This window comes from Pongo abelii, chromosome 18 (assembly GCF_028885655.2).
Source record: "Pongo abelii isolate AG06213 chromosome 18, NHGRI_mPonAbe1-v2.0_pri, whole genome shotgun sequence".
Lineage (NCBI taxonomy): Eukaryota > Metazoa > Chordata > Mammalia > Primates > Hominidae > Pongo > Pongo abelii.
This window is the reverse complement of record NC_072003.2, coordinates 30,492,680-30,509,714: the sequence shown is the minus strand read 5'-3', so window position 1 is coordinate 30,509,714 and position 17,035 is coordinate 30,492,680. Positions and strand designations below refer to the sequence as shown.

The following is a 17,035-nucleotide window of genomic DNA, read 5'->3' as shown; positions in this document are numbered from 1 at the left end:
ACTTTCTTGGTTCGTGTCCTTCCCTGCCTCAGTTTCCCACTACCTTAGCAGGGTTTCCTGGGATTATTTCCTAAATCAACTATTTGAATCCTTGTCTGGGGAACCCAAACCCAGGTGGCAAGTTTCTTAACCTCTTGCATCCTGGTTCCTCTGGATGGGTGAATTCCAGGAGTTAACAGAGACACAACACTCACAGCAGTGTCTGGAGGGATGTTTGGTTAACACATAAAAAATAAAGAGACAAAGAAACTTTATTTATACAAAACTCCACCCCTTCTGTTCCACTCTCCTCAGCAAACAGATAACAATTGATGAAACTAAAACACACAGACGAGCATTACTCAACCCAAGGTCCCCGCCTTCCCTAGCACCTGAGGTCTGGGCCAACGTGCAGGGTAACTGGTGCCTTATGCCTGCTGTCTGGATTGCCTGGCCCACAGGGTGGCTGAGCATATTTATTCTGGGGGTTCCATGCATATGAGGAGCCCCCAGCCATACAGCTGGGCATGGGTGTTTGGCAGCAAATTGTCCCTGCTTTAGTCATAGCAATTTTTCGTGTCCTCTGTTGCTCCCCTTAACTGAACACCCCTTGACAGCCGGGATTCTGCCTCCAGCATCAACCTAAGGAAGCTCTGTTAAATGAATGAGCACCTCTAGACAATGACCACCCTCCCTGAAGTTCAATTTCTCATCGATTTCCCAAGGCCACCAAGTCATTCCCTGATGGCTGTGTTAGTTTCTAGGCTTGGCTTCTAGCTCTAGAAGACAGAGGCACGTGGGCCTCTACGTGGGCCATGGTGATCTGGTGGGCAAAACATGCCTTGGGCAGGTACAACAGGGACAGTCTGCTGCAGAAGCTGTGGAGGGAGCAGCCAACAACTCGTTCACAAGTTGAGGTGCCCAAGGGCCTCAGTTTTCCTGCAGGGGCCTGCCGTGGGGCACGGCGACCCAGTGCCCTCTACTCTCATGGGATGTGGCAAGCCCAGCCCAATGCTGGGCGGGGTCCAGTCGCTGCAGCCCAGTGTTAGGCCAACGTCAGTGGGGCCAATCACCTTCATACCACAGTTCTTCAAGTCTTTTGGAAATCCGCCAGCCTGGCTGCCTTCCAGGAGGTGGCATTTCCCAGGCATGGATAAGCCCTAGTCCTCATCTGCAGACTCAGCAACAAGAGGACATGCACCTAAGAGACCCTCATGTATGTGGGTCCCACGGAGACAAAGTTCACGATTTTGGGGGTCGGGCTTGAGCTCTGAGCATTGCCAGGGGCAAGATGGAAGGACGATGAGGATTTACTCTTCTCTGAGATGCCCGAGGGTGCCAGGGAGGCCGGACACAGGCTGGCCTCCAGTGGAACCCCACCTGGAGAGGGGTCTGGGGCCCTCAGGGGGGTTGTAGGGGGCGAGGACCTGTCTCCACAGCAGCAGCCACAGCAGGGACTGGCCACGACAGGGGTCTGGCCATCATCCTCCTGGCCATGACACTGCTTCAGGTGGCCGCACAGGTGGCAGGTGAGGGCTGAGTAGACAATACCACTGCCCAGGCTGTCCCCAAGGGGGTCTGTGGCCTGCTCCTGGGGAAGTGGGGGCTTCGGCACGTCCTCTACCTTTTCCCCTGGCTCCAGACCCAGGTGCTCTGGGGAGCTGCTTGGGAGATGTGAGCTCTGCGGGCTGCGAGGTGGCTCCCTGTCCAGTCCAAAGGTGAACAAGGGGACAGGGACTGGGGCAGGGTCCCCAGGGCAGCCAGGAATGAGGTCTTGGAAAGGCTTATACCCCTCTTCCCCACTGCTAGCCCCAAACCCGCATTTCTCCGGGGACACGGCACTGCTGGCAAGCAGGCTTGAGAAGGCCTTGTACCCAGCCTCTCCTGGGGGACCCAAGCCCACCACCACACTGGCCTGGGTGCCACCCTGCTCCACCGCATGTACAAACTCCCGATAGCCACTGGTGGGGGCCGAGATGGGGGCTGCAGCCGCCCCGTGCTGGAGGACATTTCGGCGGAGGATCTGCTCCCAGGTTTCTGGCTCAGGTTGGGGCACAGTGGTTGGCTCAGAGAGCTGGGGGACACAGGGCATCTCGGGTTCCACTTCCTCCAGGTGTCTGGCCAGCAGTGGGTCTGGACCCAGCTCTCTGGGACACGGTGACTGGCTCAGGGAGTTGCTGAAGCTGCGGTAAGCGGGGTTGTCTGCGATGACGAGGGGTGTCTCTGTGCAAGTCAGGTTGTCTGGACTCTGGGTCGGGCTGGCAGGAGGACTCGGCTCCAGGTGAAGAGGCTGCTCCTTGCCCCAGGGAGGTGCCTTCTTGGGCCCTGCACTTGGGAACTCATCCCAGGGCATGTGAGCACTCGTACTTCCTGAAGATGGAAGAAGGCACGACTCCCCCATGTCCTGCTGGCAAAAGCCCCCATTCTCCCCTCCGAGCAGGTCCAGGAACAAGCTCTCTGTTAGCCGGGCCACAATGCCCTCCCTTCCCTCCTGGAAGTCATCCCTGCTGCTCTCAGGCGATGCACAGAAGCTCCCTTTTTCTTCCTCTACCTCCTCCTCCTCCTCCTCACACTCCACCGGGGCCTCAAACAACTCCACGCATCGCACCACGCTGATGCTCTCTGGCCAGAGGACTGTCTTGCTGATCTCCACCGGGCACCATGCTGATTTTCCAGAGCCCTGGAAAGGCATCTCTTTGGCAGCCTTGTGGGGATCCTCATCCCGTTTCATGTTGTGCTCCAGAAAACAGGGCAAGAGCTTGGTAAGACAATTCTTCCAGTGTCTGCAAAAGCAAAGTTTGGTCAGGGCTCAGTTTCGACACTTGAAAAACTCCTATTCATTCTTCAAAGCCCAGCCTGAAATCACCGTGTCCTGATGGCTGTCTACTGCAGACATGCCTTCTAATGTTATAATCAGTAATTGATCAGTCTATGTTGCTAGAATGGGAAATCCCTGAGGGTAGGGTCTGTGTCTTTGGGATTTCGGGAACCCAGCACATGTCCTGGGCACCAAATACAAGCTCAGATATGTTGAACAAGAAAAAGTCTTTATAGATGATGATAATTAAAAACAACACCATTATCCCAAGCCATGACCAATTAGAAAGGATATGGAAGCCGGGTGTGGTGGCTCATGCCTGTAATCCCAGCACTTTAGGAGGCTGAGGAGGGAGGATCGCTTGAGCTCAGAAGTCTGAGAACAGCCTGGGCAACAGAGCCCAGGCTGTCTCAAACATCTCTACAAGAATTAAAAAAAAGGAAAATTAGCTGGGCATGTTGGTGTAAGACTGTAGTCCCAGCTACTTAGGAGGCTGAGGCCAGAGAATCACTTAAGCCCACGAGTTTGAGGCTGCAGTGAATCACTGCACTCCAGCCTGAGGGACACAGCAAGACCCTGTGTCCAAAGAAAAAAAAAAAGGATGCGGGATCCTAGGGTTGAAGCAGGGTCCTGGACCCCTTTAGTTTCTGGAGTATGGAAAGTTCCAGCAGGCCCCAGGGAAGAAGCTAAGGAGGTCACAGTGGCGGGGCAATACAGCGAGAGCTTGTCTTTACAAAATCTTTTTTTTGTATTAATTATCTTTTTGAGACAAGAGTCTCACTCTGCCACCCAGGCTGGAGTGCAGTGGCACAATCTGCGCTCACTGCAACCTCTGCCTCCCGGGTTCAAGTGATTCTCATGCCTCAGCCTGGTGAGTAGCTAGAATTACACGCAAAAACCTTTTAAAATAGCCAGGCGTGGTAATGCACGTCTGTAGTATCAGCTACTCAGGAGGCTAAGGTGGGAGGATCACCTGAACTCAGGAGTTTGAAGCTGCAGTGAGCTATGATCACACCACTGCACACCAGCCTGGGCCACAGAGTGAGATCCTGTATATTAAAAAAGAAAGGAGGGGAGTGTTCAGGATAGTGGCTATTTGCCGACAAGTATACAATTAGGTCAAGATTTTAACAACAGGCACGGCTGCTCTGGTTGTTAACTATAACAGCACTCCCAAGGGGCGTCACCATGTACCTGACACACCAGTGAAACTCAGGGGGCTTGGCCAGCAGTCCACGTTTCCAGAACACCCCTCCACCTGCCGTCCCTTGAAGGCTAATGTCACACGGCAATTACCGAATGCGGGGAAGAGAAGGCAGACATGGAGATAGGGGCCTGCCTCTCCAATTCTATCACCTTCCCAATGCATGCAGGCTGTGACCTAAGTTCAGATACATACGGGCACTTGGCTGGTTCCTGGCCTCGGGACCGCTTCTCCCACTGTGACACCTAAAATATAGAGACAGCCAATGAAAGAGCAGAGTGGCCGTGCAGCCCGGCCTGGAGTACGGCAATGCTCAGGAAGGGGTGCAAGCCTCGACATCACACAGATCAGAAGTCCAACAGGTCACTTACGCTTTCTGAGCCTCAGATTCCTGGGAATTAATGACATTGTCCTAATATTTACAGGGACTGTGGTCAATGGCAAAAGTGGCCACAGAGGAGTGCTCTGAATCTCCTCCCATCCCTTGAATCTACCCTGGCCCTGGGACTTGCTTGGGCCCATAGAATGTGATGGAAGTGATATCATGCCAGTGCTGCGCCTAGGCCTCAAGAAGCCTTGGGACTTCCCACCCTTGAAAACGGAGCCACTCTGTGAACAAGCCTGGGCCGGCCTGCTGGAAAGTGGGAGACACATGGCTCAGGCACCTGCACTGTCCCAGGTAAAAGTCAGCCAACTAGGCTGGGTGCAGTGGCTCACGCCTGTAATCCCAGCACTTTGGGAGGCCGAGGTGGGTGGATCACCTGATATCAGGAGTTCCAGACTAGCCTGACCAACATGAAGAAACCCCGTCTCTATTAAAAATACAAAATTAGCCTGGCGTGGTGGCACATGCCTGTAATCCCAGCTACTCGGGAGGCTGAGGCAAGAGAATTGCTTGAACCCAGGAGGCAGAGGTTGCAGTGAGCCGAGATCACGCAATTGCACTCCTGGGCAATAAGAGCAAAACTCCGTCTCAGAAAAAGAAAAAAAAAAAAAAAAAAGCCAACTGTCAGACACGGAGGGAGGCTACAGGGACGGGTCAGCTCAATCCAGATCTGCCCAGCCCAGCCCAGCCCAGCCTCCCCCACCACCCTCACTGCTGAGCCCAGCCCCAAATGCCAGCCTGCAGAAGCATGAGCTAAATAAAGTTGTTGTAACCCTCTACATTTCGGGGTCATTTGTTACACAGCAAACGCTAACTGATACATAAATGGCACTCGGTATTTGCAGGAGGCTGGAATATGCACTTTATATGTATTGTCTCAATAAATTCCAATATCTGCCCTACCAGGTAAACACTGTTATAATCCACAAGAGGAAACTGAGGCTCAGAGAATTAAGCAACTTGCTCAAGTCCACACTGCCAGTGAGTGGCAGAGTCAGGATTCAAAGCCAACACCACTAGATTCCAGAGTCCCTGGAAAAGCAAGGACCCTCAGACCTTCTCTTCTAGACAGGACCTATATCCCCCCTTTCTCCTTCCTAGAGAACTCTCATCTTGCTCAGGCAAACCCCACCCACTCACCCACAGGACCATTGCCTTGGGGAAGCTGACTCCACCCCTGGCTTAGGGGTGGGATACATTTCAGGCCAATGAGAACCCGGAAGGGATTTGCTGGTGCTTCGGGGGCAGTTTCCTATGCTTAAGAAGAAGACACAGAAAGCCTGTCACCCTCTCCTTCCTCCTCTCCTTCTGGCCTCTAGCTCTGGTACTGGCACCTCCCCAGGGAATGACACAGTGATGATGACCCAAGGGTCATTCTCCCAAGGGGAGGGAAAAAAACAGGAAACCAACCCCAGAGAAGCCCACCCCAGGCTGGGATTGCCAAGGGGAAGGGCGGGAAAGCCTCTGGTCTGCTAAAGACCTCATTCAGCTTCTGCCTGTCTCCCCTGCAACCCTCCTGACTGTATATTTGCCATTCCAGAAGCCAGTGAAGGTCCTTAACAGCCCAGGTGTTCTGAACCACACTTCTTCATGTACACAGTCCCACATATCCTCATCCACGCCTACTCCTACCGGAGCATCCTGGATTATTATAGCCACGAGGCGGCTGCGGGCTGGGTTGGGAATCTGATCCCACCATTCTTTCTTAATCCTGAAAAACAAAAGGAAAAGGTGTTGATCTCTGAATTATTGACAGGTGAACGCTCCTCCCATAAAAGTGGTCGTTATCACCAATACTTATTTGGCGTCAGAGATCAGGCTGATTAGTTTCTGGAGGTCAAACCACTGACTCCTCACTCTAACCTGGTGACATGGATTCTACTGCTAACCCTATTCTACAGATGAGGAGAGTGAGGCCCAAGGAGGTGGAGTGACAGCTGGTAGGTGGCAGAGCCAGGTTCGCACTCCCGCATTCTGTTACCCAGAGCAGAGTTCCTGATGAGGCCACCTGTGTCCTCAGTGGGAATGAGACCCCAGGGGATTAGGAAAGACTCAAACTGCAGAGAGAGGATTCTAGGTTCCCCTCAACAATCCCTTTTTCAGAGCAGTTGAGGGCAAATGACCAGGGAGTGGCCTGGGATGGCCTGGGAAGCTGGGGGACCTATGGAGAAATACAACCCTTCTCTCTTCCTGGCCTGCCTGGGGCCATGGTGCACCATCACTGGGAGGTAAAGTCCTCAGACCACTTCTGAATTAGCCTCTGCCCATGGTTTCAGTCAACACATATTTATTGAGCACCTTCTATGTTTGACTCACTGTGCCTGGCCCTGAGGCCACAACAGTGAATGAGACAAAGATGCCTGCCTTGGTGAAACTGACCTTCAAGAGGGGCAGATGGATGATAAATGGAGACAGAAATGCTTATATGAGGCCGGGCATGGTGGCTCACACCTGTAATCCCAGCACTTTGGGAGGCCAAGGCAGGTGTATCACCTGAGGTCAGAAGTTCGAGACCAGCCTGGTCAATATGGTGAAACACCGTCTCTACTAAAAATGCAAAACTTAGCCAGGCGTGGTGGCAGGCGCCTGTAATCCCAGCTACTCAGGAGGCTGAGGCAGGAGAATCGCTTGAACCCGGAAGGCGGACGTTGCAGTGAGCCGAGATCGCGCCACTGCACTCCAGCTGGGGGACAAAGTGAGACTCCATCTCAAAAAAAAAAAAAAAAAAGAAAGAAATGCTTATATGAGGTCATTCATTCGTGGCAATAAGTGCCATGAATAAAGATAAAGGGGTAGAAGTTCAAGACCAGCCTGGGCTATATAAGTGACAGCCAGTCTCTACAAAATGTAAGAAAATTGGCCAGGCACAGTGGCTCATGCCTGTAATCCCAGCACCTTGGGAGGCCGAGGTGGGTGCATCACTTGAGGTCAGGAGTTCAAGACCATCCTGGCCAACATGGTGAAACCCCATCTCCACTAAAAATACAAAAATTAGCTGGGTGTAGTGGCACACGCCTGTAATCCCAGCTAGTCGGGAGGCTAAGGCAGGAGAATCGCTTGAACCTGGGAGGCAGAGGTTACAGTGAGTCGAGATCGCACCACTGCACTCCAGCTTGGTCTTTAAGACTCCACTCTGTCTCAAAAAATAAAATTAAATTAAATTAAAATAAGAAAATTAGCCAGGCGTGGTGGCACACGCCTGTTGTCCCAGCTACTCTGGAAGTTGAAATGGGAGGATCACTTTAGCCCAGGAATTGGAGGCTGCAGTGAGCAGTAACCGCGCCACTGCACTCCAGCCTGGGTAACAGAGTGAGACCCTGTCTAAAAAACAGAATGAAACAAGAAGCTAAAGACAAAGAACAGCAAAGAGGCTGGCATGCTGGGATATGGTGATGGGGAGTGGGAAGAGGTACAGGTGATGGGGAAACTGAGGCTCAGAGCCAGGCGATCAGCTCAAGGTTGTTTGGAGGCATCAGTGACAAGATATGGAGGGGAATTTGCATTCCCTGCCTACCTAGTGTGTGCTGGGCCAAGAGTGGGCACTTTCATCAATCATGTTAATAATCCTTAGCCACCTCTAATCCTGACTTAGTGAGGTTGAGCTTGCTAGTCCCATTTCAGAGATGGGAGGACCAAGGCTCTGAGACACCATGATTCCAAGGGCTGGGAAGAGCTCTCTGGAAACAAGGCTCCTTCCACCACCTCCCAGCCACTCGCCACTCGTCTCCTCCCTCAGCCTTTACTGTGATTCGGCCTATGCTGGCTGATGAAATATGTTCTCACCATCACTCTCAATCTGCAAAGCAGGAACCCCAGGCTCAGGGGTTTCAGCAGCTTGTCAGCCACCAGCTACCAAGCTCCAAGGCCAGGATTCAAACCCAGGTCTCCTGACTCCATCAGGGCAATCGTCACAAATTCCTCTGGCTCCTACCACATGCCCCCAAATGCCCCCAGTTGCCCAGGCACCCAGTGTTGTAAGAGGATGTGGGATGACTCCATCTTGCTTATCCTGGCCAGCTCATTCTCCCCAGTCAGGGCCCCCCTCAAATTTTCCCTCCTTGGAGAGCCTTATCCTGGTCCCCCGCGCAAAAAGCACCCCAGAAGATCTCTGGCCTCCACCCTGGTCTAGTGCATTCAGAGAGTGGGTCACTATGGAAAACCACCTGTTTGTGATTGATATGTATTTTCTGTCTCCCCAGTAGGATGCCAGGTTTAGAAATGTGGAGTCCTGGTTGGGTGCGGTGGCTCACGCCTGTAATCCCAGCACTTTGGGAGGCTGAGGCAGGCAGATCACAAGGTCAGGAGTTTGAGACCAGCCTGACCAACATGGTGAAACCCCGTCTCTACTAAAAATACAAAAAATTAGCCGGGCACGGTGGCGTGCGCCTGTAATCCCAGCTACTCTGGAGGATGAGGCAGAAGAATTGCTTGAACCTGGGAGGCGGAGGTTACTGTTAGCCAAGATCGTGCCACTACACTCCAGCCTGGGTGACAGAGTGAGACTCTGTCTCAAAAAAGAAAAAAGTGGGGTCCTTGTCGATATGTTCTCAGCTCTACTCTCAAGGTGTGTAGTAGCTGCTCAATAAATATGTATTATTGAATGAGAGGACTGCAAAGGGGCAGATTGGAGGGGCAAGTCCCTGCCACCCTGCACTCCAGAGGGACTGCTCGGTGGCACTGGGCCCAGGACTCACTTGGTGATGCTGACATAGCACAACACGCAGACGGCCAGGATGACAAGGCAGGAAATGCTGACGCCCAGCAGGAGGTGCTGCTCGAAGGGCTCCCTGTAGGCTGGAAGTGGGAGGGGAAGCCATGAGCTGAGGTCAGCCATGGTACAGCCTGGGCTCCACTTCCCAAGACTGAAGACCCAGGGTCAGGACCCTCCTCCGACACCCTCCATGATCTGACCGCCGACCACCCCTCCACCTCATCTCCCCCCCACTCTCCCTCTTGCACATTGAGTCCTCGTCACACCGGCCACCTCATTGCCCCCTGTTCCTCCAAAGCTCAGTGCCACCTCCAGATCTTGAACTTGCTGCTCTTTCTTTCCGGAAGCACAGAAGTCAAATGCACCGACTTAGGAGCCGGATGGCTCCTTGCTGTGTGACACAGGACAAGTCCCTTACCTTCTCTGTGCCTCAGCATCCTCATCTGTACTATGGGGTTAATGACAGAACTTATCGTACAGGGCTGTTGCAACGATTACACGATAAATCAATAGATAATGCATCAGAACAGAGTGGCCTGTCCATACCATTAGCTGCCATCATCTCAACATGATTGACTCCTCCTGTTCACCTGCATCGTCACATTCTCCAAAAAGCTTTCCCCGACACCCTCCCTACCATTGCCCTCCCATTGCTCCATCCCCTTCCTCTGCTTTTATTTTCTTCCCAGCACTCAGTGTCATCCAGATCCATGTGATTTCTTTCTTTCTTTATATGTTTGCTTTTTGTCTCTCCTCTCCAGAATGTCACCTCCACAAGAGTGGGGATTTCTATCTGCTTTGTTCGTCGCTGATTCCCCAGTATCTAGCACAGGGCTAGCCATGTAGGAGGAGCTCAGCAAGTATTTGCTGAAATAATGAATGAGGGTCCCACACATTGTTATCTGTTTCATACAAGCTATTTCCCTTCCCCAGGCCAATGGCAGATGAGAATCAATTCAAAACTTTCCCAAGCACCTGGTTCTGTGCTGGGTTCTGGAGATACAGCCATGGAGACCCTGCCTATGGAGCTCACAGCCCAGGGCGGGAGACACGTGGCTCAACTGATATCCACAGTGCAGGATGAGCAATGCTGAGAGGGCTGTGCAGTGGCAGGGTCAGGGTACTGCCAGCCGCCACTGCACCCACCACGTTGAAGAATCTTCTTTCATTGAGTTTTCACAAAAGCCCTTACTCCTCCCATTATACAGATGGGGAAACTGAAGCAGTCTTCTTCACTCAACAGCTTTTTCCTCTCTCCCTTGTCAGGGAGCCATGCCCACCCTAAGGCTTGGGCCAATCACGATTATTCTGTTCCCTTTTCCAGGCATTTGAGTTCCCAGTCTTCCTTGCAATGAGCAAGTAATAACAGGAACCAGTAACATGTAACAGTCTTGGCCAATGAGAAGTAAGGGGAATTTTGCTAGGGAAGCTTCTAGAAAGATGTTTGCTTCCTGATTAAAAAAGAGAGACGCACAAGGTACACTCTCTCGTAGCAGCCTTTCCTTTCCTTCCTGCTTTATGTAAGGCAGTGTGCAACAGCCAACCTGAGCGCATGGGTGGCAAGTCTAAGGATAAAATGCCACCGTGTGAAGGATGGCAGAAGGGAAGATGGCAGAAGGGAAGAGATATCACTTGGCTGCTGTACAAACCCCAGTAGGTCCATTTGTAAGACTTCATTTTATGTGAGATAATCAATATTTCTACTGCAAAAGACCTGAGGGATACTTCACTGAAAAGAGTTGTTTCTGGGATGTAGGTTCCAAGTGAGAAAGTTCCCAGCCTCCTTTGTGGCTATGTGTAGTCATGTGACCATCTTCACCAATAGAATTTGAGAGGAAGTGATGCGGCCCACTTCCGGGCTGCTTGCTTTCAAGAAGCAGATGTGATCTCCACACCATCACGCCTCTTCTGCTGGCTGGATACAGACAATGGTGGGGCCCTAGAGCAGGGATTCTTCACCTGGGGTTGATGGACCAACGTGGCTGCAGGTAGAATTCAGGGGTCTGAGAACTTGGATGGGAAAGAAATTACATCTTTACTTTCCCTAACCTCTCACAACTAGCATCTCCTTCCATTAAGAATGGAGGAAGGGGCCAGGAACACTGGCTCCCACCTGTAATCCCAGCACTTTGGGAAGCCAAGATGGAAGATCACTGGAGCCCAGGAGGTCAAGAGCAGCCTGGGCAACATAGTGATACCCTGTCTCTATTTATTTTAAAATTTTAAAAATAAAATAAAATTAAATTGTTAAAAAGGAATGGAGGGAAGAGACCCCAGTAATGACAGCGTCAGTGATCCTGTCCCCAGCAAAACTCACAGCTGTTCTCATATCACATCACAATTTCAGTATCATAAAGTATTATTTATGCTTATCTACTTTGAAATTACAGTATTTATGAGATCTACCCCAGAACTTATTATTTATATATCTTAATAAAGAAGCACATATATCTCTAGATTTAAAATGTGTTTAAATGTTTTATAACTGCATTTCAATACAATTAGTTTCCTCTGTAGTTCTATTTATTTTATTTTATTTCATTGTATTTATTTATTTTTAGAGATGGGCTCTTGCTCTGTCACCCAGGTGGGAGTTAAGTGGTACGATCACGGCTCACTGCAGCCTCAAACTCCTGGGCTCAAGCGATCCTCCCACCTCAACCTTCCCGGTACCTGGGACTACAGGTGCATGCCACCATGCCTGGCTAATTTTTGTACAGATGGGGGTCTCACTATATTGCCCAGGCTGGGATTTTATGTATTTAAAAATATTCTGAAATGAGGTCCATAGGCTTCACCCGGCTGCCAAAGGAAACCAGGACACAAAAACAGTTAAGAATCTTTGTCCTGGAGAATGATGGCACCACAAGACGGAAAGAACCTCACTCCCCAGATTTCTACAGGGAGGGAAACCACCTACAAACCAGCAACATTCATGTTAGCTTGTTATGTGAGCAAGAAATATATTCCTATAGTGTTAAGCCATGGAAATTGTGGGCTTGTTTGTTACTGCAGCCTAGCCTGCCTACCTGACAGATACACCATGGCAGGTGGTAATTTCATTATTTGCCATTAGAGGCATCCTATGATATAAAAACCCAGAGACTCAGCCAGGGGAAGCGTCTGGCCACAGGCGAAGAATGGAGAGTGGAGATTAGCATTGCTTAGGCCTCCTGATACTCACAGTTGTGCCACTTGGTGCTGGGGCTCCACTCACTCCAGGTGGTGTTATACCACCGAGCCCAGGCCCTCACCCGTGCCCTGTAGGAAATCCCAGACTTCAGGGTGCTGGCTGCGATGCGGAGGGAGGGTTCTAGGTAGGTCACGTTATAGATTCTGAACTGGTAGAGAAAAGGGAGATGTTAGTGTACCAGCCGGGGGCGAGGGGCACCAGTGCCCACCCTGGTTGCTGTCCTTGGCTGACCCCCCACCATGTTTGAGAGCCACCAGCCTGGGTATTTGGTTGTTCATCCTGTTTAGGCCATTGCTTGCCACCTCTGTAACTGTGACCAGGCTAGAGCAACACGGGTCAGGCTCGTCGACTAATTAGCCGTATGTTACTTAGGCAAGTTGTTTAACCTTTCTGAGTTTTCGTAAGATAATTCAATCTCATCTGTAAAACAAGCGTAAGAGTCCCTACTACCACTGTGTGACCTTAAGTAAGTGACTGTGTGGCCTGGCTGTGTGACCTTAAGTAAGTGACATAACCTCTCTGGACCTCAATATCCTCATCTGCAAAATGAAGATAATAAAAGTGCCTATCTCCCTTCCCACAGGGTTGTGGTGATAAGGAAATGGGTTGATATAGGTAAGTATTTCAAATAGGGTTTGGTATACAAAAAGCACTGGGGTGATCTTTCTAAAGGACTGGCAGGGCCAAGGCATCTCTCTCTGTCCTTCATGGGCTCCCTAGTGTCTCCACGGTCAAGTCCAAACTCACTGGCCTAGAATCCAATGCTCTGCCCAACCTAGCCTCCACTGAGAAGTGACCTCCAAGATCTATTGTTAAGTAAACAAGGGAAGATGCAGATGTCTACGTGTTCTCTGCTTCTTTTTATGTTTTTTTGTTTGTTTGTTTGTTTGTCTTTTAAAGAGAGATGGGGCCGGGCATGGTGACTCACGCCTGTAATCCCAGCACTTTGGGAGGCCGAAGTGGGTGGATCACTTGAGGTGAGGAGTTCAAGACCAGCCTGGCCAACATGGTGAAACCCTGTCTCTACTAAAAATACAAAAATTAGCTGGGTGTGGTGGCGGGCACCTGTAATCCCAGCTACTCAGGAGGCTGAGGCAGAAGAATCATTTGAACCTGGGAGGCAGAGATTGAGGTAAGCCAAGATCATGCCACTGCACTCCAGCCTGGGTGACAGAGCGAGACTTTGTCTCAAAAAAAAAAAAAAAAAAAGAGAGAGAGAGAGAGAGATGGCACAGTGATCACTGCAGACAAACCTAAGATGGCCCCCATGATCCCCACTTTGAATCACATCTTTGTGTCATCTGGTCTTCTCGAGTGTGGGCAGGACCTGCTACTTGTTTCTAACCCATAGAATATGGTAAAGGTGATGGGATATATAGAGGATTTCATGGATGTGATTATATTACAGAAGACTGTAATATCCTACTTGCTAGGCAAGTCTCTCTGCCTTGATGGCTTTGCAAAGGGCACATGGTAAGGAATTCAGGCTTAACTACAACCAACAGCCAGCACGAAACTGAGGCTCTCAGTTCAACAGCCTGCCAGGAACTGAATGTCACCAATATCATACGAGCTTAGAAGTAACCCTTCCCCAGTTGAGCCTCAGATGAAACTGCAGCCCCAGCCCACAACTTGATTATAGCCTCACGAGACTCTAAAGCAGAGAACCTGGCTAAGCTATGTCCAGACTCCCAACCACAGAAACTGTGAGATAATAAATGGGTGTTGTTTAAAGCTGTGAAGCTGGTGGTACCATTATTATGCAGCAATAGAAAACTAAGACAGCGATGCATGAACACACACATTTGCTTGTATAAACATCAGCTCTCTCTAAAGGACGCATATGCCTTCTGCCTGCCCTAATCTCGCCTCCCTTTCCCTTCTGGCAAGAGACAGACAGCAATGGTCAGTCTCTGGGAAGAAAAACAGGAGGCTGGAGTCAGGAGAGAAACATATTTCCATTCTAAGTCCTTTTGTACCATTTGTATTTTTATTTCGTGTAACTATTACTTTTACCCTCCAAAAAAGCTTTAAAAAGTGACACATGAGTGCCATATTCATGACTGACCGTGATGGCAAGTGAGCAACCTGAGTTCTCATCCTGTCACCCCTCTCCCTGCAAGATACAGGGCTATGCACCTCCCTCTCCTCCTCCTCTTCAGCCCCCGGCAGTTTCTTCCTGGTTACTGGCAGCTCCATTTCTGCTTATGGTCGGAAGCACATTTGGGGAAATCTGGTGCAAAGTGAGCCAAGGGGAGGTTTTTTCACAAGAAAGAAGCAAAGTTCCAATAGATTGCTGGAGCAACTACAGGCAGTTCAGAGATTTTTCTATTACAGAGGAGCTGAGGGTGGGGTGTGAATTGGGGGGAGATTGGGGAAGGGAGAGAAAATTCTCACTCCCTTTCGTCTTTCTTTCTAAACATAAGTAAACAAGAAGCAACAGCTAGATGTAAGTTACCGAAGAAATCTTACACCCTGGAAGGGAGCTGGGAACTGGGAAATGTTTTACTAAGAAACAAAAGAGAAATCTGAGCTTCCAAAGAACTACTTGCGGTTTGTCTGTTTTTTAACAAGAAGAGCAGGTGTTTGGGAGACCATCTCTGAGTGAAATGTCCATGGGAGGAAAAAGAGCCCAGGCTTGGGAGTTCAAATACTGGGTGCAAATCTCAGATCTGGGCTGGATGTGGTGGCTCAAGCCTGTAATCCCAGCACCTTGGGAGGCGGAGCCAGGGGGATCACTTGAAGCCAGGAGATCCAGACCAGCCTGGACAACACGGCGAGACCCTGTCGCTACTAAAAATACAAAAAATTAGCCTGGCGTGGTGGCCTGTGCCTGTAGTCCCAGCTACCTGGGAGGCAGAGGTGGGAGAATCACCTGAGCCCGGGAAGTCAAGGATGCAGTGAGTCATGATCACGCCACTGCACTCCAGCCTGGGTGACAGAGTGAGATTCTGTCTCAACAACAACAACAACAAAAACAAAAACTCAGCCCTGCCATTTCCAGCTGTGTGACCCTGAGCAATGTGCCTGGCACATAGTAGGTGTATAAAATATGGAAACCATTATAAGGCATGCATTCAGGGCTCTAACTAAACTTTTGGCTTTGTTTGGTGCTTTTTCACTACACACATTCCCACATCCCCCATCCCCATAATCCTCAAACATTCCATGAATTTTCAGACCCATAAACCTTTTGTCATGCAGTTCCCTCTGCCTGGTCTACCCTTCCCTTCTTTTCCTATCTAGAAAACTCCTATGCATCCTTCAATGCCCAAGCCAAAACTCCCCCTCCACTATGGAACCTTGCCTAGAAATCATCTAGGGGAATGAATGAGTAGCTCTAGCCCCAAAATTCTATAGTAAGTTCCTAATGTTTCTTTCTGGAATTTATCCCACTCAGTATGAGCCACAGCTGGTGTCTGCAGCGCTGTGGCAGACGCAGGTGGACACCCGCCCAGCTTTTATGCCGTCGGGTTTAGGTGCCCACTGCTTAGGACAGAACTCCACTGCCTGCAACTCCAGGGCCAACCCTCATTGGTCTAAGCCAATTGTGCCAATCCCATCGCCTGGCCTATCATTCATCAGAGGGGAGCATGTGGCCAAGCTCTGGCCAATCACTAAATTCTTTATGTTCAGCTCTGTCCTTGGGAAGGGAGAGATGGGGTATCTCAGTTGCCACTGTTCCACCCACAAGAGAAGCTGGACTTCATCCTTCTGCCTCAGACCCGGTATCCAGAGGCCTCTGGCATCCCTGAGCACCAACATGCCCCTAAGCCATAGCCCAGGCATGCTGACCAATCCAATCCCATGACTGGCATCTGGTGCCAGGTCTTAAACCTGGCTGGCATTTTAGCCAGCACAGCCCTGCTTCCTCTTCCCCAGTTTCCCCTGGGGAAGCCACTCCTGCCTTATTTTTAGTTCATCTGGTTTGGGTGGAGCTGAGCCTACTTGCAGCCCTAGAGGCAGGTATGTGACTCCTCCCTGGGCAAACAGGGCCCTCCACCAGCACCCTCTCTCCACCCACAGCCAGTGATTGGTTCAGAGGCTGGCACAGGATCGAAGCCAGGTCACTGAGCAGCAGCCTCAGGACTCTTACTAGAGTCATCAAGAAGAAAAACCCTTTTCCCACTGTGGCTTTGGGATGCAGGCCGGGAGCCAACTAGTAGGCATATCTGCCACTACATGAGGGAAGAGCCTGCCTAAAAATGAAGCCAGTACAGAATAAAGCAGGGTGCAGAGCTGGGCAGGTTCCCAGAAGCTGGATCCAGCCATGCCTGAAGGCAGAGATCTAGAAATATGAAAATATTAAATAACATATCTTTGGACTCTAAAGGTGGTACCTTTCTCTTCCCCCCAGCCTATCCTTGGGACTCTCTGTAGGTCTTGCACAGGCCTGGGGCATGAGAAGGAGATTTATTGACCAAACAAAACTTGCCCCATTCTCTAGCATCTGTGCACTCCTTCCCCCCACGCCCCCAGCTTTCTGAGCCTCTGCTGCATGAGTCGACTGCCCCATTCCTGCTCCTTCCCCATACCTGGCCCAGTGCCAAAGGGGAAACCGGACCTGAGAGATGTAAATCAACACCCCTGGCTTGGTCAGATTGAGAGGAAGCAGCGACAAACGCCAGCATGGGAGCTTAAGGTGGTGGGTGCCTGCTCCCTGAGAGCCAACCAGGCCCAGCCTGGGCCCCTGGGATGCACAGAACCGGCCCTCACAAACCTCAAGGAACAAATGACAAACCAGT

General features: G+C 50.7%; 1 protein-coding gene across 7 annotated transcripts in view; it reads right to left on the bottom strand.

Moving 5' to 3' along the window:
* Positions 1 to 233: 233 nt before the first annotated feature.
* The window catches only part of IL4R (interleukin 4 receptor), a 54,549-nt gene continuing 37,747 nt past the window's right edge, over positions 234 to 17,035 (bottom strand). For all 7 annotated transcript variants that reach the window (XM_024233513.2, XM_024233511.3, XM_054533680.2 and 4 more), the window contains exons 6-10: positions 12,282 to 12,438; positions 9,081 to 9,180; positions 6,019 to 6,097; positions 4,197 to 4,246; positions 234 to 2,762 (exon numbers count right to left, since the gene is read on the bottom strand). In XM_024233513.2, the coding sequence (XP_024089281.1) occupies positions 1,181 to 2,762; positions 4,197 to 4,246; positions 6,019 to 6,097; positions 9,081 to 9,180; positions 12,282 to 12,438 (1,968 nt within the window). In that variant the 3' untranslated portion in view covers positions 234 to 1,180. The remainder of the gene's footprint in view (positions 2,763 to 4,196; positions 4,247 to 6,018; positions 6,098 to 9,080; positions 9,181 to 12,281; positions 12,439 to 17,035) is intronic.